Below are 17377 nucleotides of genomic sequence, written 5' to 3'. Positions count from 1 at the left end.
AGGTCCATTTTTGTGCAATAGGCTTTTGCGCAAACAGGAGCAGTGTAGCCTGGGTCTCTTCCTACCTCCTGCTTCCCCTGGCTCCAGCCTGGCCCTGAGCCTCTTGGGATGGGCAACGGCAACATGTAGAACAGCTGGAAAGAAAGTCCCAGAGTGCGGCCCCATGGCTAAGCTGGTCAAGGCATCTGCCAGGTATGGGGGAGGTGAGAGTGGCAGCCCCCAGTGTTGCCTGGCCAATGTGTCTGCTATTCTCACCATGTGTAGCTGGAGTCTGCTTCTTTCAGTCGAGCTTGGTGGTGTCCCCACAGCAAAGAGCAGACTTCTGGCCACTAATGGGGGCTCTCTGGGTGTGACTAAACTACACCCCTCTGTTGGCAGAGGGATGTAGATTAGGCACATCAAAGTGCAAATGAAGCCTGGATTTAAATATCCTGCACTTCATTTGCATAATGGCAGCTGCCACTTTTTTTTCAAAATGTGGATTTAAAAAAAACCAAACAAACCCCAAAACCCCAGCAGTTTAGACAGGGATCTTTTGAAAATAAAATCATTTTTTGAAAGATCCTGTATTCCCCTGAGGTTTCCCTGCAGTGTAGACATGCTATTTTGAAATAAGCTATTTTGGAATAACTATTCCAGAATAGTTTATTCCAAAATAAATGTGCAGTGTAGACGTAGCCAGAGACTCCTGAGAGATGAAGCTGTTGGAGGGAAGCCAGGAGGCAGAGGCCAGTCTGAGAGCTGAGTATCTCAGGTGCCCACCACACGCACCCTCTTTAGGTCCCATGGGCTGCGTCTAGATTGGCATGATTTTCCGGAAATGCTTTTAATGGAAACATTTTCCGTTAAAAGCATTTTCGGAACAGAGCATCTAGATTGGCACGGACACTTTTCTGCAAAAGCACTTTTTGCGGAAAAGCTTCTGTGGCCAATATAGACACGCTTTTGCGCAAAAAAGCCCCAATCGCCATTTTCGCGATCGGGGCTTTTTTGCGGAAAACAAATCTCAGCTGTCTACACTGGCCCTTTTGCGCAACAGCTTTGCGCAAAAGGGACTTTTGCCTGAACAGGAGCAGAATAGTATTTCCACAAGAAGCACTGATTTCTTACAGTAGGAAGTCAGTGCTTTTGCGGAAATTCAAGCAGCCAGTGTAGACAGCTAGCAAGTTTTTCCGGAAAAACTGGCCAGTCTAGACACAGCCCCTATGTTTACACTGGTTGGTTCTTGTGCAAGAACTTCTTGCACAAGGGTCCTTGTACAAGAACTCTTGCACAAGAAATGTCCACACTGCTATGTGTTTTTGCGCAAGAGCATCCAGGGCTGCATGGACACTTGCTTGTGCAAGAAAGCTCTGATGGCCATTTTAGCCATAGGGCTTTCTTGCACAAGAAACCCCTGCCATGAGTCCACACAGCCCTCTTGTGCAAGAGCTTCTGCGCAAATGGGCTTACGCTTGTTAGAAAAGAGTGTAATTCTTGCGCAAGAAGCCCTCTCTTCCAACACCATTCTGTAAATCTTCTTGCACAAGAGCAGGTGGGCAGTGTGGACACTGTGAGTTCTTGCACAAGAACCTGCCTGTGTAGCCATAGATGAAAGATCACAGGTTCAAAGCCAGACAAAAATGCAAGCTCTTTTCTTATGGTGACTCCCCTTTGGTGCCCAGATAAGCATGGCTGCCTGGCCTGAGCCTGGGATAAGCCCAACTCCCATGTGACAGAGAGGAGTGACATCAGCTGAGAATGCCCCTTGGTGTCAGCCTGGGGAAGTGAGATGAGTCAGGCCAGGCACCTGTAGGAGGCTTGTGGCTTGGCCTCCCCTGCCCTGGGAGGCTGGCGTATGGGGCTAGGTCTTCCTGCTGCCTCCTTTGTGTGACTGGCCCAAGGAGGATGCAAGGCAGGAATGGGGCAAAGGAGGGAAGCCAAGCTGAAGGGGGCAGGGCAGTCGCTCAGCGATTCAGTGGGGTGAGCAGAGCCCCTTCCTTGTTTTGCCAAAGCCTGTGGGATGTGGCTTGCTGTGGGGAAGAAGAGTCCTGTGCCTCTGTCAGGGCATCCCAGGGGTGGCTCCTTGAAGCCCAGGAGAAGAAGGGGGCTCTTGGTGGAAGAAAAACAAGCAATGCTGGTCCCAGGGGGCATGATCCAGGGCTCCAGTTCAGCCTAATTGAGTCACAAGTGGTTGGTGTAAGTCACATGGTGTAACAGCTAGCATGCAGGACTCTGAATCTTGGAAGCTAGGTTTAAATCTCAGTGAGCCATGCCAAGGCCCCTGCACATGAGGCAGCAGGGCCACCTGAAGCAGGAGCCAGCCTTCTTTCCCCAGTTCTACATTCCCCAAATAAAAACCAGAGAGTTTTTTCTTTCAACAGGGAAAAGTCCTGTTTGTTTTACCAGCAGGAGAAGAGGAAGGGGAAAGTGGGAAGGGCGGGCAGGGGAAGGGTGTGTGGGGGGCAGAGGCAGGAGGAGGCACAGAGGGGCAATGCAGAAGCCTTGTGTGGGGGCACCCAGGGAAGAGTCTCACAGGTGTCCTTGCCTGAAATTCTCCCTCAGGACCTCTTGTAGGTGCAAGCCCCCTGATGGGGCTGCTCAATGGCCCTACTGCTGAAGGGCCGTTGCGAGCCGCTCAGCTTCTGGTCCCCACCCTGGCAGGAACATCTCCCCCTTGTTCTCACAACTATGCTAGAGGACACCACAGCCCACCACCATGTAGGGAATGTTCGCTTCTCCAGGGGAGCAGACAGGGGCCCAAAGTCACCTTCATACCAAAGCGGGCCCTGCAGACCCTGCCTGGGAAACATTTCTTGCTTTAGGCAACGTGTCCTGTCCAGGACTTCATCAGACGGGGGAGCAAAGGGCAGGCTGCATCCCCCACAAAGCACAGGGGCATGCCCACATCTCTGGTCCTGAGGGCACAGTCAGGGGAAAAGTGCTGGGGGGCATCTTCTGGTAGAGCCTGGAGCTACAAAATATGCCGGCATCACGCGCCTTCTCCGAGAATGGACCCACCTCCTGAAGGGGACAGAAAGTGGCCTGTGAAGGGCTTGTGTAGCTAAGCAAACACCTCAGGTTCTTGTGTAATTGGTTGTCTGGTGGCTTGGATTCAGCACTCTCACTGCTTCACCCTGGGTTTGATTCCCAGTGGGGGAAGACAGACTCAACTGTGTTTATGAGATCTACCAAGTCTTTGGTCTTTCACTGTGGTGTCATAGCTCACCCACACTTACCTCCTAGGCTGAACCCCCCACCTAGTGCAGCAGCTCCTTCTCAGGGAGCCCACTCTACTCCAATGGCAGTGAGACAGCCCTTTCTCAGGGAATGTACTCCAGTGGAGGCCGACTCTCACCAGGGGGGTATGCCCCTTCACCTCTGGGACAACATCTCTCAGGGCCTTCAGCTGCCTGCCTCGGCTGTGAGCCCCTTAGAGGGGTCCCCCCCTATGAACCTCTGAACTCCTGGGGTCTCCATTCGCAGAGGCTAGGTCTACATTGGCAAGATTTTGCGCAAAAACTTGGCATCTGTCTACACTGGCTGCGAGTTCTTGTGCAAGAACACTGACAGTCTAATGTAAGAAATCAGTGCTGCTTGCGCAAGAACTATGATGCTCCCGCTCAGGAATAAGCCCTCTTGTGCAAGAGGCCAGTGTAAACAGGCAACATGAATTTCTTGCGCAAGAAAGCCCTATGGTTACAATGGCCATCGGAGCCTTCTTGCACAAGAGAGTGTTTACACTGGCACGGATGCTTTTGCGCAAAAGCACATGCCAGTGAAGACTCTCTCTTGCGCAAATACTTTAACAGAAAAACTCTTGCGTTAAAAATATTTGCGCAAAATCTTGCCAATGTAGACGTAGCCAGAAGGAATAGCGCCACCCTGTTTTGTAGACCAGCACAAAACAGGAGGGTCTATTGACTTTGAACACAGCAAAGGATCTCTCAGACCAGTAGACCTGGGTCCTCAGACCCACCTGCTCTGCTCTCAGTCCCCCCCAAAACAGCCCCCAGTCTCCCAGCAGATCCTCCAATATCCCCAGCAACAGCCCTTCCCCAGTCCATTGTCTTCTCCCCAGATAAGAGGGTCTCCTGGGCCACTCTTTCCCCCACCTCCTCCTTTTCGTTCAATGTTCTCCCCTTGCTGGTTCTCCCCTCACTGGGTTCAGCTGGGATGGTTGCTGTGGTCCCTCTCTGCAGCCCCTTGTCTGTCATCTGGCCAGAACCAGCCATGACCTCTAAGCGAGGTCGGGGTCACCAGGGTCCCAGACACCATGGGCTCCAATTCAGGGCTGTTCTCTGAAACAACAAACTCCCCACCTTTGTCACATTCAACCAATAACTTCCAGGCACCGAGTGCCCCCCTGTGTGCAACACCCCCCTTTGAACTCTCAAAACTCCCCACTTCCTCTCATGTGGGGAGTGCCAGTGGGTGGAGGAAGGGAAGGGCTGGGGTGCCAGAGGCAGGCTCTCACTGGGAGACTTAGGAGCACGGATAGTGCATGAAGCCCCTCCCCTACCACTGTGAAACAGCAGTAACCCCTTTTCTCAGGGGTGCGTGGGTAGCAGGGAATCTGGCTGAGGCTTCTCACTGTAGGCAAGGTCCAGTGACTTGGTGGGCTGCATTCAGCCCACAGGCCTATATTGCCCAGGCCTGGCTTAGAAGGAAACTTGGCTCTGGGCTGTGGGGGAGGGGCGCTGTGGGAAGGCCAGTCTTGCCTTCCTGGGCAGGGCATGACAATGTCCAGCTTGTGCAAACATCCCAGACAGAGAATTACAGGCCAGACAGGTTTCTTACAGCAGCCAAAGTTGCTCAGTTGGGAGAGTGTTAGACTGAAGCTCTAAAAGTCCTTAGTTCAGGCCCGGGCTTTGGTATGCACTAAGAGGTGACAGACATCTCTTCTTAACTCAGAACTACTCCTGTGTTTCATCATCTTAGCACTGACAAATCATTTTCATGGGATTAGCCTCCCTCCCACCTCTTCCTCAGAGTCCCTGCTTCCTTGGCTTAACACGCACCCAGTGCTGAGCCTAGATAGGGGCTCACAGTGATGTGCTGAAGGGGGTACATTTGGATAGTCTCATGTGACCTTATCTGGGGTCAGGCAGGAGTGGAGGACAGAGAAACTCACTCACTTGACTCAGCTGGAGACCACAGGCAGCAAGAATTCTGGTCATTATGAGTCAGCGGACTAGTGACAATGGGGTCAAGTCATGAGCATCTTCTCCTGCCACTAGAAAAGGCAGCTGGGCAGGGTAGACCCAGGGTCCAATGCCCTTTTTGCCTCCAGAAGGATGTAGCTAGAGCCCCCTCCCAGCAGGCTGGGGCTGCACAGCATCGGTGTCTGCTGGTCCCTCCTCCAAACCAGGACTCCTGCCTACTCCTTGCAAGCTGCTCAGCCGAGTTTTTGTTCTGGCCTCCCTGCCCAGAGCAGACAGCTAAAGGCAAAAAGGCCCCACTGCTAAGCAAGGGGCTTGAACCCAGCACCCTGACATTATTAGCACCAAACACTATTCAGCTGAGCCTGGCAGTCCACAGCAAAGTGATTGCCCCTTTTCCAAAAGTGTTATGGAGGGAAATGCTTCTGCCTCTCACTGACATTCATGGATGCTCTGCTCTGTCTCTGCCTTGCCCTTTTCCTGTCCCCTAGTCCTGCCCTGCTCTGGCTCCCTCCCAGCTGTCTGGCTGCCTCCAGCATGGGCTGAGCTCAGGGGCCCTGTGGATGACCTGCCCTATGACATCATCAGGCCCCTCCCACGGGTCTGGTCAGTCACTCAGGCTATGTCTACACTGGCGGGTTATTGCGCAAGTATGGCCGTTCCTGCACAAGAATCTGCAGCGCGTCTACACTTCCCACCTGCTCTTGCGCAAGGAAATTTACAGTATGGTGTGATAAGAGACAGCTCCTTGCGCAAGAGCTACACTGTTTTCTATCAGGTGTAAGCTCTCTTGTGCAGGTGCTCGTGCGCAAGAGGGCAGTGTGGACGCGTGGCAGGGATTTCTTGCGAAAGAACTGGCCTCCGGGAAAAAACACAAGTGGCCTCTCCGATGCTCCGTATGCCCAATCACCACTCACTGGTTCCCTGTAGCCGGCCTCCCCTTAAAGGCACAGGCAGCCAGCGAAGCTGTGAGCCATGTGTAGCCTTTGGAGCTGCCAGAGGGAGTGATGGCTGCTGCTGAGCAATAGCCAGGTCCCTCAGGCCACACCCAGGAGCCACCCAGCTGAGCACCCAGCAGGCCCACAGGGCACCAAGCGGTGGGCTCCATGCTGGGGCAACCCCGAGGTCCAGGCCCTCCTGAACCTCTGGAATGAGGAGGCCCTCTGTAATCCCAAATCCAGGAGGCAAATTGCGGACATATTTGCTCACATGGCCCAGGCTCTGGCTGCACAGGGACACCCAGCCCAGACCCTGGAACAGGTCCGGGCCAAGGTGAAAGACCTGTGGCTCAGCCTCATCCGGGCCAGCGAGAGTGGGGGCAATGGAGCCACTGCTTGCCTCCACTACCACCACCTGCACAGTATCCTGGCCAACAAGTGGGCCGAGACCCTGGAGGCCATGGTGGACTCAGCCCTGGCCACCTCAGTGGTCCAGCCAACAGATGCAGAGGAGGAGGAGGAGGGCAACCGGTCCACCGAGGAGGAGGAGGAGGACGGCAGCCAGAGCCCACCAGCCCAGCACAACAGCCACCATGTGTCCCAGGCCTCCTCGGAGATTGGTGAGGGATCATCTGGTGAGTGTCGCAGCTGCCACTCACAAGTGTGCAGGGGGTAGGGGGGCCATGGAGTGGGGGAGAGGGCACAGCACATGGCACAGCCTGGCCGGATGCTGTACAGCGGCACACAGCATGTACAACCTTGTGCAGCTGGACCACGTGACACACGAACACAGCTGCCAGCCCCAGCACATGCCTGGGACCCCAGGGGTCATGCACACCCAGCTCAGGGGAGAGGTCCAGCCAGGAGCAGCCCAGCCACAAGGGCGCAGGGCAGACCCCACGCAGCCCAAGGGGACTACACACAGCACTAATCCATGGCCATCTATGGGACACAGTAGCTGCCCCAGAGGAAGGCACAACAGGCCCCCCACCACCACATGTGGCCCTCCCAGGATCCCCCAGCCCACCTCAGGCCCCCTGCTGCCCCTAGGGCAATCCCCCCATGCCAGTCTTACCTGTCCCCAGGTGTTGTGGCATGTGCGGTGACATGAAGAGGGCACAGGGCGCCCGGAACACCATGGGGCAGCGGTCACTGATGATCTTGCTCTCATCTGCTTCCTCTGCAGAGGAACCCTCTGCCAGCGAGGGACCTTCCAGCCCCATCCTGCCAGCACCAAGGAGCCAGGGCTCATCACAGCGCACCCGGGACTGCCACTACCTGCTCCACTGCCATGTCTGCACCATCGATCACATGGAGCACTCACTCATGAACAAAACACGTGCTGATGAGGAGTGGTGGGAGAGGGTATGGGGCCAGTACATTGAGCACTGTGACCGCATGTACGCCCTCCTGGGCACCATTGCGGAGTGCATGGGCCCTGCGCCGCAGCACAGTGTGGCCAGGCCCCCTCCTATTGCCCCCCCTGCCTTGCCCAACCTGCCCCATGCTTCCTCCCTGATGTGTCCGTGCCCCATCCTGTGGCCCCCCAACATCAGCACCTCCTGGTGCAGCCTGCCCCAACCCAGCACGAGGGGAAGAAGTGCCCTCGAACCTGGGGTGGGGGGGGTGGAAGAGGCCTCCTCTCACACCCATGAGGCCCTCCCAGGTCAGGGCCCCCTCCTCCCCCCCTCCCCACAGTGCAGCCCTTTCCCCTTGTAAATAAAACTGCATTATATAAAGCAAGTGCATTTTATTTATTGGGAGGTGAGGGAAGGGTGGTGGGAAGGGGTGGTGATGGGAGTGGGAAGTGGGAGTACGGGGGCATCCCTGCGGTTAGAGGTGTAGGGGGAACCTATTGTGGGGCCTGGTCCAGCATCACCTGGGGGGCTTCCTGGACCTGCACCCCGTGGCAATTGGTCTGCCGGGTAGTAGCCGTTTGGGGCTGCTGGTAGGCCTGGCTCTCACCTGCCATCCACCCCAGGAGGAAGGCCTCCCTCTTCCCCTCAATAATATTGTGCAGCACACTGCATGCCGAGATGACCTCCGGGATGTGCTGCATCCCCATGTCCAGGCAGGTCAGGAGACACCTGAACCGTGCCTTCAGATGCCCAAAGGCACACTCCACGGGGTTGCAGGCCCGGTCCAGGTGGGAGTTGAAGGTGGCCTGGCTGTGGTCCAGTATGGCCGCATCAGCTAGGCTGCATCCCCCAAGATGCAGACCGGCATCCTGACGTCCCCAATGGTGAATTTCTGCTGGGGGAAGTAGGTGCCCGCCTCCAGCCTGTGGTTCAGGCCTGAGTGCCTGAAGATGCGAGCGCCGTGGGCCTGGCCCATCCATATAGACAAAGTAGGAGGTCGCCTAGGACACCAAGTTAAATGGGGTGCCAAATGGTGGCGCAATATCATTGTGGGGTTTGGAGGTGGGGGCGCCGATTACATGGTTCGCCTAGGGCACCAGTTGCTGGCAGCTAGTCTAGGACCACCCCTGCTTGCCAGACCACCCCACGTATATGTCTTGGAACTGGCTCTGGTGGTCCACGAGCACCTGGAGCACCACCGAGCAGTAGGCCTTCCGGTTTATGAACTGGGCTGCTTGGTGCTTTGGCACCCGGTTGGGGATGTGAGTCCTGTCTATGGCTCCCCCGCAGTTTGGGAACCCAAGGCTGGTGAAGCCAGCAATGGTGGCATCCAGGTCACGGGGGCAGATGACCCTCTGGAGCAGCACGTCATTGGTGGCATGGACGACCTGCAGAGGGGCAAATGGGAGCACAGGGGATGCATGGAATGAGACACAGTGCATTCATGAGCCCCTGGGGTGTGCTCACCCTCCCTTTGATGGCCCCTCCCTCCATGCAGGCCAGGGCCCTCTTCCCCCCAGGGTTCTCAGCGAGGCTGTGTGCAGGAGGGACAGCATGACCCCCTGGGTGTGGGACTTCCCCTGCCCCTACAGCCTCCACCCCCCCACCCGCCTGGTCTGGCCCCTTCCCTCCCCCAGGACAAGCCAGCGGTCCACGGAGGGCCTTTCCTGCTGGACGACCTCCACCAGGCAGGGCAGGGCCTATGCTCCCAGGCATGTCTCTCTCACCCAAAGCACTGACACAACCATGGAGCAGGTCTCGGTGGCCAGCATGTGGTACCTAGGGGCTTTCTCCTGTGTGCTGTGACCCTCCCCAAGGGAGTCTCACATGGAGGTCCTGGAATCACAGGATCACAAGCTCCCTGTCACTCCCATCATGCAACAGGGGCAGGTCCAGGCTGTTCTGTAAAAGCTGCCCTGGAAATCAGAAAGCAGCTAAATTGACTCTGGTGGGATTTGAACCCACAATCTTTGAACAACTGGCCTGGCTCATACTGAGCCTCACAGCTTAGAAGTCCAACAGGCCCTATAACTCACACCATCCCTCATCTCCACTTTACAACAGGGCAATTGCTGGGATAGGAGAAAGGGGAAAGCTGAGCCAGAGGAACACATGCACCCCCTCCCACATGTTGCGCTGATCAGCCCCTGATGTTCCGTGAGCCCCAGAACCAGAACCAGCCCCGAATGAATAGGAATAGGGGTGACACAGAGGGAGCAGCTCCCACATGCCAAGAGACTGACTGGGGCAGGACGTGAGCCCTGCAAGGCAGCAGTGACATCACAAGGGACTTGTGCATCACCTCAGCTCATTGGTTGGGAAGCAGTGAACTCACTCACGGGGGGTATGTCTACACTACCCCGCTAGTTCGAACTAGCGGGGTAATGTATGCATACCGCACTTGCTAATGAAGCCCGGGATTTGAATTTCCCGGGCTTCATTAGCATAAGCGGGGAGCCGCCATTTTTAAATCCCCGCTGCTTCGAACCCCGTGTAGCGCGGCTACACGGGGCTCGAACTAGGTAGTTCGGACTAGGGTCCTATTCCGAACTACCGGTACTCCTCGTGAAACGAGGTGTACCGGTAGTTCGGAATAGGCACGCTAGTCCGAACTACCTAGTTCGAGCCCCGTGTAGCCGCGCTACACGGGGTTCGAAGCAGCGGGGATTTAAAAATGGCGGCTCCCCGCTTATGCTAATGAAGCCCGGGAAATTCAAATCCCGGGCTTCATTAGCAAGTGCGGTATGCATACATTACCCCGCTAGTTCGAACTAGCGGGGTAGTGTAGACATACCCAGAGGGTCCATGGCAACAGTCAGGTGGGACAGGCTGCAGGGCTGGGGCATCTCAGAGACCCCCATGACCTGGCTGCCTGGAATCTCCTTTGTGAGGTTTCCCCTTGAGGGCTGAAGGGATTGAGGGTCACATCTGAGAGCTTCTCTGTGGAGATTTCCCCTTTCCCCAGGCTGTAGTGGGCAGGGTTAGGCAGCGTTGGCACTGAACTTCTGGGAGAAGCAGGAGAGAGGGTTGCAAACACCCAATGAGAATGGGATTTGAGCCTATGCGTGCAGAGTACACTGGATTAACAGTCCATTGCATTAACTACTCGGCCACCTCATCTGAGCTGCAGGCACTTGCTTCAAACCACCCAAAGTCAACACTTCAGGGAACCTTTGTGCCACTTGCTGGCTGGCCAGGGACACCCAGGGTGGGAAGGTTTTGGCTTTTCACAATGTTCCCTGGGCTGTTGTACAAAGCTCAGTGCTGGTAACAAACCCAAACACCCCATGGCTACATCTACCCTGCACCCTTCTTGCGTAAGAACGGTTAGGTGCAAGAGTGCATCCACACTGCCATGTGCTTTTGCCAAGAATGTCCATGGCAGCGTGCATGCTTTCTTGTGCAAGAAACCCCTGTTGCCCATCCATACTGCCTTCTTGTGAAAGAGCTCTTGCACAAGAGGGCTTATTCCTCATGGGGAGAGGAATAACTCTTGCGCAAGAAGCCATCTTTTCCTACATTTTGCCATAAATTTACTTGCACAAGAATGAGCGTGCAGTGTAGATGCTCCTCAAGTTTTTGCGCAAGAAGCCTGCAGTGTAGACGTAGCCACCACATGCCCAGAGACGGGCTGGCTAGTCACAGCCTGGCTCAGAGCGCTCTCTGTAATGGGAAGACTTCCATGGAGCAGGCAGATGGCAGCGGCACACAGCTCTGGTGGGCGGGGGAGGGAGGCCCAGCATCCAGAGGCGTATTTCCAAGAGAAGCGTTTACTGACAATGTCTGCCTCTGGTCTGATTTTACTGTGTGGTGAGACACTGGCACCCACAGCAGCATGGATGGGGTGGCTGGAGGGAGTGGCTGGCGGGTGGCTGGTAGAAGCAGTGGCAAGTGGCCAACGGAGTGGGTGAGATGCCTCCTACCCCCCCCCCAAGAGTGGGAGGTGAGCTCTGAAAACCACCTCTGAGCTCTTATCTGCCCTAAGCAAGGGCAGCAACTGTGAGTGGGATACGGAGAAAGTTTGGGTATGTGAGTGGGACACTTACATGGCTGGACTTACATTGCTTACATTGCTGGCAAAGGACATTGCTCAATCCACTTGAGCGGGGAATTATTTGTGGGTTGGTTATGAACCCTGCTTGTGCCCAGGCCTGACATAACCTGCCCCACAGAATTCACACAGCAAACCGGCCTCTCAGAGCACAGGGGAAGTTTGGGGGCTCATTGCTGGGCCATGGGGTGAAGTATCAAACCAGCCCCCTCCTGTGGGGCCTGTGACTCTTGCTGAATCTGGGCCCTTGTGTCTGAGCCACAGCAAACAGAAGGTTTGGAGGCCACATAGTCGCTCCCTTCAGAGGGGGGCCTTGTTAGACTGTAACTGTGAAAGGCTAAAAATCAATGAATGGTCCTAGAACCAGAGAATCCTGCCTTGTGTCTTTAGCAGGTGGAAGCCACCTCTGTGTTTCACAGAGACTTGTAGCTCCAGGGGGCAGGTGTCTGCAGCCAGTGTTGAAAACTGGGCAGGGAACAAGTGGCTTTTGTACAACACAAATCTCAGGTAGAAGGGACCCTTACTGACCCCAGATTGAGACTGGTTCTAACAAAGAATTTGTCCAGAAAGCAGCAGAGCTGGGGCAGGACAAAGGTTATGTCTACACAGAAAAGTTATTTTGGAATAATGGCTATAATTCTGAAATAACAATGCAAGAGTTTACGCAGCAATTCCATTATTTTGAAATAATTCTGAAATAACGGACGGCTTATTCTGACTTCTGCAAACCTCATTCTACGAAGAATAATGCCTGTTCCAAATTAGCAATTTCAAAATAAGGCATCTGTAGATGCGCCACTGCTGCCAGTTTGAACTAGCTCCTCCCAAGGCCATTCTGAGTTATTCTTCCTGGGGCTCTAAATCGAGATAGCTTGTCTACATTAGGGGAGCCTGCCTGAGACTATTCTGAGGTTTCCCTGCAGTGTAGATGTGCTATTTTGAAATAAGCTATTTTGATATAAGCTGTTCCAGAATAGCTTATTCCAAAATAAATGTGCCATGTAGACGTAGCCAGAGTGTCCTGAGAGATGAAGCAACTGGTGGGAAGCCAGAAGTGCAGTGGCCAGTCTGAGACCTAAGTGTCCCAGGTGTCCACCCAAGACAACTTGTGGCAGAGAAACAGCCATGATAGCTGAGTGGTTAAGGTTCTAGATTAGAAATCTAATAGGGGTTTCCCTGTGCAGGTTCAGATCTTGCTCACAGTGAGGCCTGTGTGTTGGTCACACCCCCAATCAGGACAACAAGCTTCTGTCAGAGAGATAGACTTTAAGATCAAAAGGGACCATTATGATCATCTAGTCTGACCCCCTGCACAGTCCAGGCCACAAAATCTCACCCACCCCTCCTAGAATAATCCTCTCACCTATATCTCAGATATTGAAGCCCTCAAATACTTTGAAGACCCCAAGATGCAGAGAATCCTCCAGCTGTGATCTGTACCCCATGCTACAGAGGAAGGTGGAAAAACCTCCAGGGCCTCTGCCAATCTACCCTGGAGGAAAATTCCTTTCTGACCCCAAATATGGTGATCAGCTAAACCCTGAGCATGTGGGCAAGACTCATCAGCCAGACACCCAGAAAGTTCTCTACAGTAACTCCTATCATCCCTCCATTGACCTATTTCCCACTGATAATGAATGGTCAATTAGTTACCAAGATCATTTTATCTCATCAAACCATCCCCTTCATAAACCCATCGGCTACGTCTACACTGGCCCCTTTTCCGGAAGGGGCATGTAAATTTCATGAGTCGTCGTAGGGAAATCCGCGGGGGGATTTAAATATCCCCCGCGGCATTTAAATAAAAATGTCCGCCGCTTTTTTCCGGCTTTTAAAAAAGCCGGAAAAGAACGTCTAGACTGGCCCCGATCCTCCGGAAAAAGCGCCCTTTTCCGGAGGCTCTTATTCCTACTTCAAAGTAGGAATAAGAACCTCTGGAAAAGGGCGCTTTTTCCGGAGGATCGGGGCCAGTCTAGACGTTCTTTTCCGGCTTTTTTAAAAGCCGGAAAAAAGCGGCGGACATTTTTATTTAAATGCCGCGGGGGATATTTAAATCCCCCGCGCATTTCCCTACTACGACTCATGAAATTTACATGCCCCTTCCGGAAAAGGGGCCAGTGTAGACGTAGCCATCTAGTTTAATCTTGAAACCAGATAGATCTTTTTCCCCCACTACTTCCCTTGGAAGGCCATTCCAGAACCTCACTCCTCTAATGGTTAGAAACCTTCGTCTAATCTCAAGTCTAAACTTCCTACTAGCCAGCTTATATCCATTTGTTCTTGTGTCCACATTGGTATTAAACTTAAATAATTCCTCTCCCTCCTTGGTATTTATCCCTCTAATATATTTAAAAAGTGCAATCATGTCTCCCCTCAGCCTTCTTTTGGTTAAAGTAAACAAGCCAAGCTCCTTGAGTCTCCTTTCATAAGACAGGTTTTCCATTCCTCGGATCATCCTAGTGGCCCTTCTTTGTACCTGTTCCAGTTTGAATTCATCCTTCTTAAACATGGGAGACCAGAACTGCACACAGTATTCCAAATGGGGTCTCACCAATGCCTTGTATAATGGCACTAACACCTCCTTATCCCTACTGGAAATACCTCGCCTAATACATCCCAACATCGTATTAGCCTTTTTCACAGCCATGTCACAATGGCGGCTCATAGTCATTCTATAATCAACCAGGACTCAAAGATGCCTGGGATGGTACCTTGTGCTGGGTCACAGGTAAACTCTCAGCTCCTACCCCTCACCCAGTGCCCCATGGCTCACCCCTACCTGTGGGGGGCTGCTCTGCTTGTTAGTGTGAGAGAAGGTGGGGGAATTTGGACTTGCCCCCAAAGGTCCATCCTGGTGGGGTGGGGGGAGAAATGCTGGCTATGTGATGTGAGTTGCCCCTGTCACCTTCCTAGTGTTATAAATGAAGGTCTAGACCAAAGGGGGTGAGGGGCTGTCATGTTCCCTGCCCTGCCCCTCCCCCGGCTGGGGAGCCTTGCCTTGCCAAGAGTTAATAACAGAAAATTTTTCCAAGTTTAAGTCCTTCAGAAAATGGCTTTTCTGTGGTGTAGTGGTTCTCACGTTTGCCTAACACACAGAAAGGGTCCCTGGTTCAAAGCCAGGTGAAAATGCTGCAGGCTCCCCTCTTACGGTGACTCCCTTTTGGTGCCCAGGTAAGCATGGTTGCCTGGCCTGTGCCTGGGATAAGCCCAACTCCCATGTGACAGAGAGGAGTGACATCAGCTGAGAATGCCCCTTGGTGCCAGCCTGGGGAAGGGAGAAGAGTCAGGCCAGACACCTGTTGGAGGCTTGTGGCTTGGCCTTTCCTGCCCTGGGAGGCTGGCAAATGGGGCCGGCTCTTCCTGCTGCCTTCCTTATGTGTCTGGCCCAAGGAGGGCATGAGACAGGAATGGGGCAGAGGAGGGAAGCCAATCTGAGGGGGGCAGGGCAAAAGCTCAATGCCTCAGTGGGATTCAGTGGGGTGAGCAGAGCCTCCTTTTGTTCTGCCAAATCCTGTGGGGTGGGGCTGGCTGTGGGGAGGCAGAGCCCTGTGCCTGTCTCAGGGCATCCCAGGGAAGCTCCTTGCATCCCAGGAGAAGAAGGGGGCTCTGGGTTGAAGGAAAACAAGCAAAGCTGGTCCCAGGGGGGCATGAGCCGGGGCTCCAGTTCACCCTAATTGAGTTACAGGTGGTTGGGGTAGGTCCCATGATGTAAGGAGCAGGACTTAGGACTCTGAATCCTGCAGTGTGAGTTCAGATCTCAGTGGGACTTGCTGGAGCTGGGCTGGTTACTGCAAAACCCTCCCACTTCATGTGCTTTGGCTTCCTTATCTGCAGGCTTCCTGAGTAGGTGGCTGGGATGGAATGGGCCCTAGAACTTAAACCCTGGCCAGAGCTTGCTGCTTCCCCTGATGCCCTCATGTGTGGTCCCAACAGCTGCCAGACTCCTACTCTTGCTCCTCTGGCACTAATGGGTGCCCCCTCTAAGTGCTCTTTTAAATTGTCCTGGGAAACGTTCCTTGCTTTAGGGCTGTCCTGTGTAGGGCTTCATCAGCCCAGGGAGCAAAAGGCAGGCAGCATCCTCCACGATGCACAGGGGCAGGCCCACGTTTCCAGCCCTGAGAGTGCGGTCAGGGGGAAAGTGCTGGGAGCCATCTTCTGGCAGAGCCTGGAGCTACAAAATACGCCGGCGTCTCCCAGAATGGACCCATGTCCTGAAGGGGACAGAAGTGTCCTGAGAAGAGCTACTGTAGTTGAGCAAACAGCTTAAGTACTTGTCTCCCTGGTGGTCTAGTGGCTAGGAGTCAGCACTTTCACTGATGTAGCCTGGGTTTGATTCTTAGTCATGGAAACCAGCTTCATCTGTGATCACAAAATCTTTTTGGTTTTTGCCCTTTTCCCATCATGAGGAGTGCCAGTGGGCTGAGCGAAGGAAGGGGCTGGGTTGCCAGAGACAGGCTCTGACTGGGAGACACTCCCAGGAGCCAAGCACATTTCTCAGGCAGCTCCTTCCCTGCACAAGCGGCACAGGTCATACCCCTGGGTAAATAAGAGCTTGTGGGGACTGGCCAGGGCTTCAAGCAGTCAGCTCCCATTGGCCACAAACAAGCATGGACCAGGTATGAAGCCTTTTCCTCTACAGCTGAGAGACACAAAGGGCTCAGCAGCCCCTTCTCTCAGCTGTGCGTGGGGGCAGGGCAAGCAGGAAATCTGCCTAAGGCTTCTTGAAGCCATGTTGGGTGGCTTCGTGGGCTGGATCCAGCCCGCTGGCCCTATATTGCCCAGGCCTGGCTTAGAGAGAACCTTGGCTCTGGGCTGTGGGGGAGGGGCGCTGTGGAAAGGCCAGTCTTGCCTTCCTGGGCAGGACATGACGATGTCCATTTTGTGCAGCACGGCTGCCAAACATCCCAGACAGAGAATTACAAGCCAGAGAAGTCAGCAGCCAAAGTAGTTCAGTTGAAAGAGCATTAGACTGAAGCTCTAAAGGTCACTGGTTCAATCCCAGGCTTTGGCATATGTCAACATGTGACAGGAACCTATCTGCTAACATGGTCTTACTCCTGTGTTTGATCATTACCTCACCCAATTTGGCCACAGCTTGGCATTGACAAATCAAGATCATCTGATTAGCCCCACCCCTGATTTCTTCCTGTGAGTTGCTGCCTCTTTGACTAATGCCCATCCAGTGCTGGCCCTAGATATGGAACAGTGGCTATGGGCTGGTGGGTATGTATTTGGATAATCTCATGTGTCCTTATCTGGGGCCAGCCAGCTAAGTAAGAGGTACATGGCAACGTTTCTCCTTCCTCTGCTGGAGAGAAAGCCAGCTCATTCCCATGAGGCCATATACAGATGGGGCAGGGTCTGGAGAGGTGAAGCAGCTAAATGGAAAAAGCAAGGAGAGCAGCGTATCAGCTACCAGCTCAGAACCTCAAGCACATAGCAGTGTAATGGTCCCATACTGTAAGGGGCAGGGTTCAGGCTTCTGAATCCTACAATCTGAGTTCAAAATACTGAAACACCTGCTGGGGAAATGTTGGCTTGTGCAAATCCTTGAGAATTGATCTTCCTGCCCCCTGACTCAATTCTACAATGTGTTTCTTCCCTTTCTCAATTTAAGGACTTAGGAGAAAACTGCAGAACATCTGCTCCAGTGGTGCAATGGGGTCAGTGTGCAGTACTTGTAAGGCAGTGCTCATAGGAGACATGCTGAGGTTGTGAATTCAAACCTCACCCAGAGTAGTGGTTTTCAGTCCCTACTGGTCTGTCCTCTTCCAGTGAACCCTGTGGGAGCTGGGATTCCAGCTCAGAGGAGGCTGTCACTCAAAATTCCCCCTCCATGTATTATGGCCTCATCAGAGTGAATGCTGGGTGGCGGGTGGCCAGGATCTA

At 53.9% G+C, this 17377-nt stretch overlaps 1 protein-coding gene and 1 non-coding gene across 2 annotated transcripts; both read left to right on the top strand.

The window, feature by feature from the left end:
* Positions 1–4349: 4349 nt before the first annotated feature.
* On the top strand, positions 4350–8276 carry LOC142821465 (uncharacterized). The gene is made up of 3 exons (XM_075912462.1): positions 4350–6714; positions 7266–7745; positions 8215–8276. Exons 1-3 carry the CDS (start codon positions 6351–6353, stop codon positions 8274–8276), a joined length of 906 nt encoding a protein of 301 aa, XP_075768577.1. The 5' UTR covers positions 4350–6350.
* Positions 8277–16426: 8150 nt separating this feature from the next.
* On the top strand, positions 16427–16499 carry TRNAF-GAA (transfer RNA phenylalanine (anticodon GAA)). The gene has a single exon. It is a non-coding gene; the product is annotated as a tRNA-Phe (tRNA).
* Positions 16500–17377: the final 878 nt, after the last annotated feature.

The sequence above is a fragment of the Pelodiscus sinensis genome, chromosome 31 (genome assembly GCF_049634645.1).
Source record: "Pelodiscus sinensis isolate JC-2024 chromosome 31, ASM4963464v1, whole genome shotgun sequence".
Classification (NCBI taxonomy): domain Eukaryota; kingdom Metazoa; phylum Chordata; order Testudines; family Trionychidae; genus Pelodiscus; species Pelodiscus sinensis.
The sequence above is the reverse complement of the archived record's forward strand: the minus strand, read 5'-3'. Positions and strand labels throughout refer to the sequence as shown.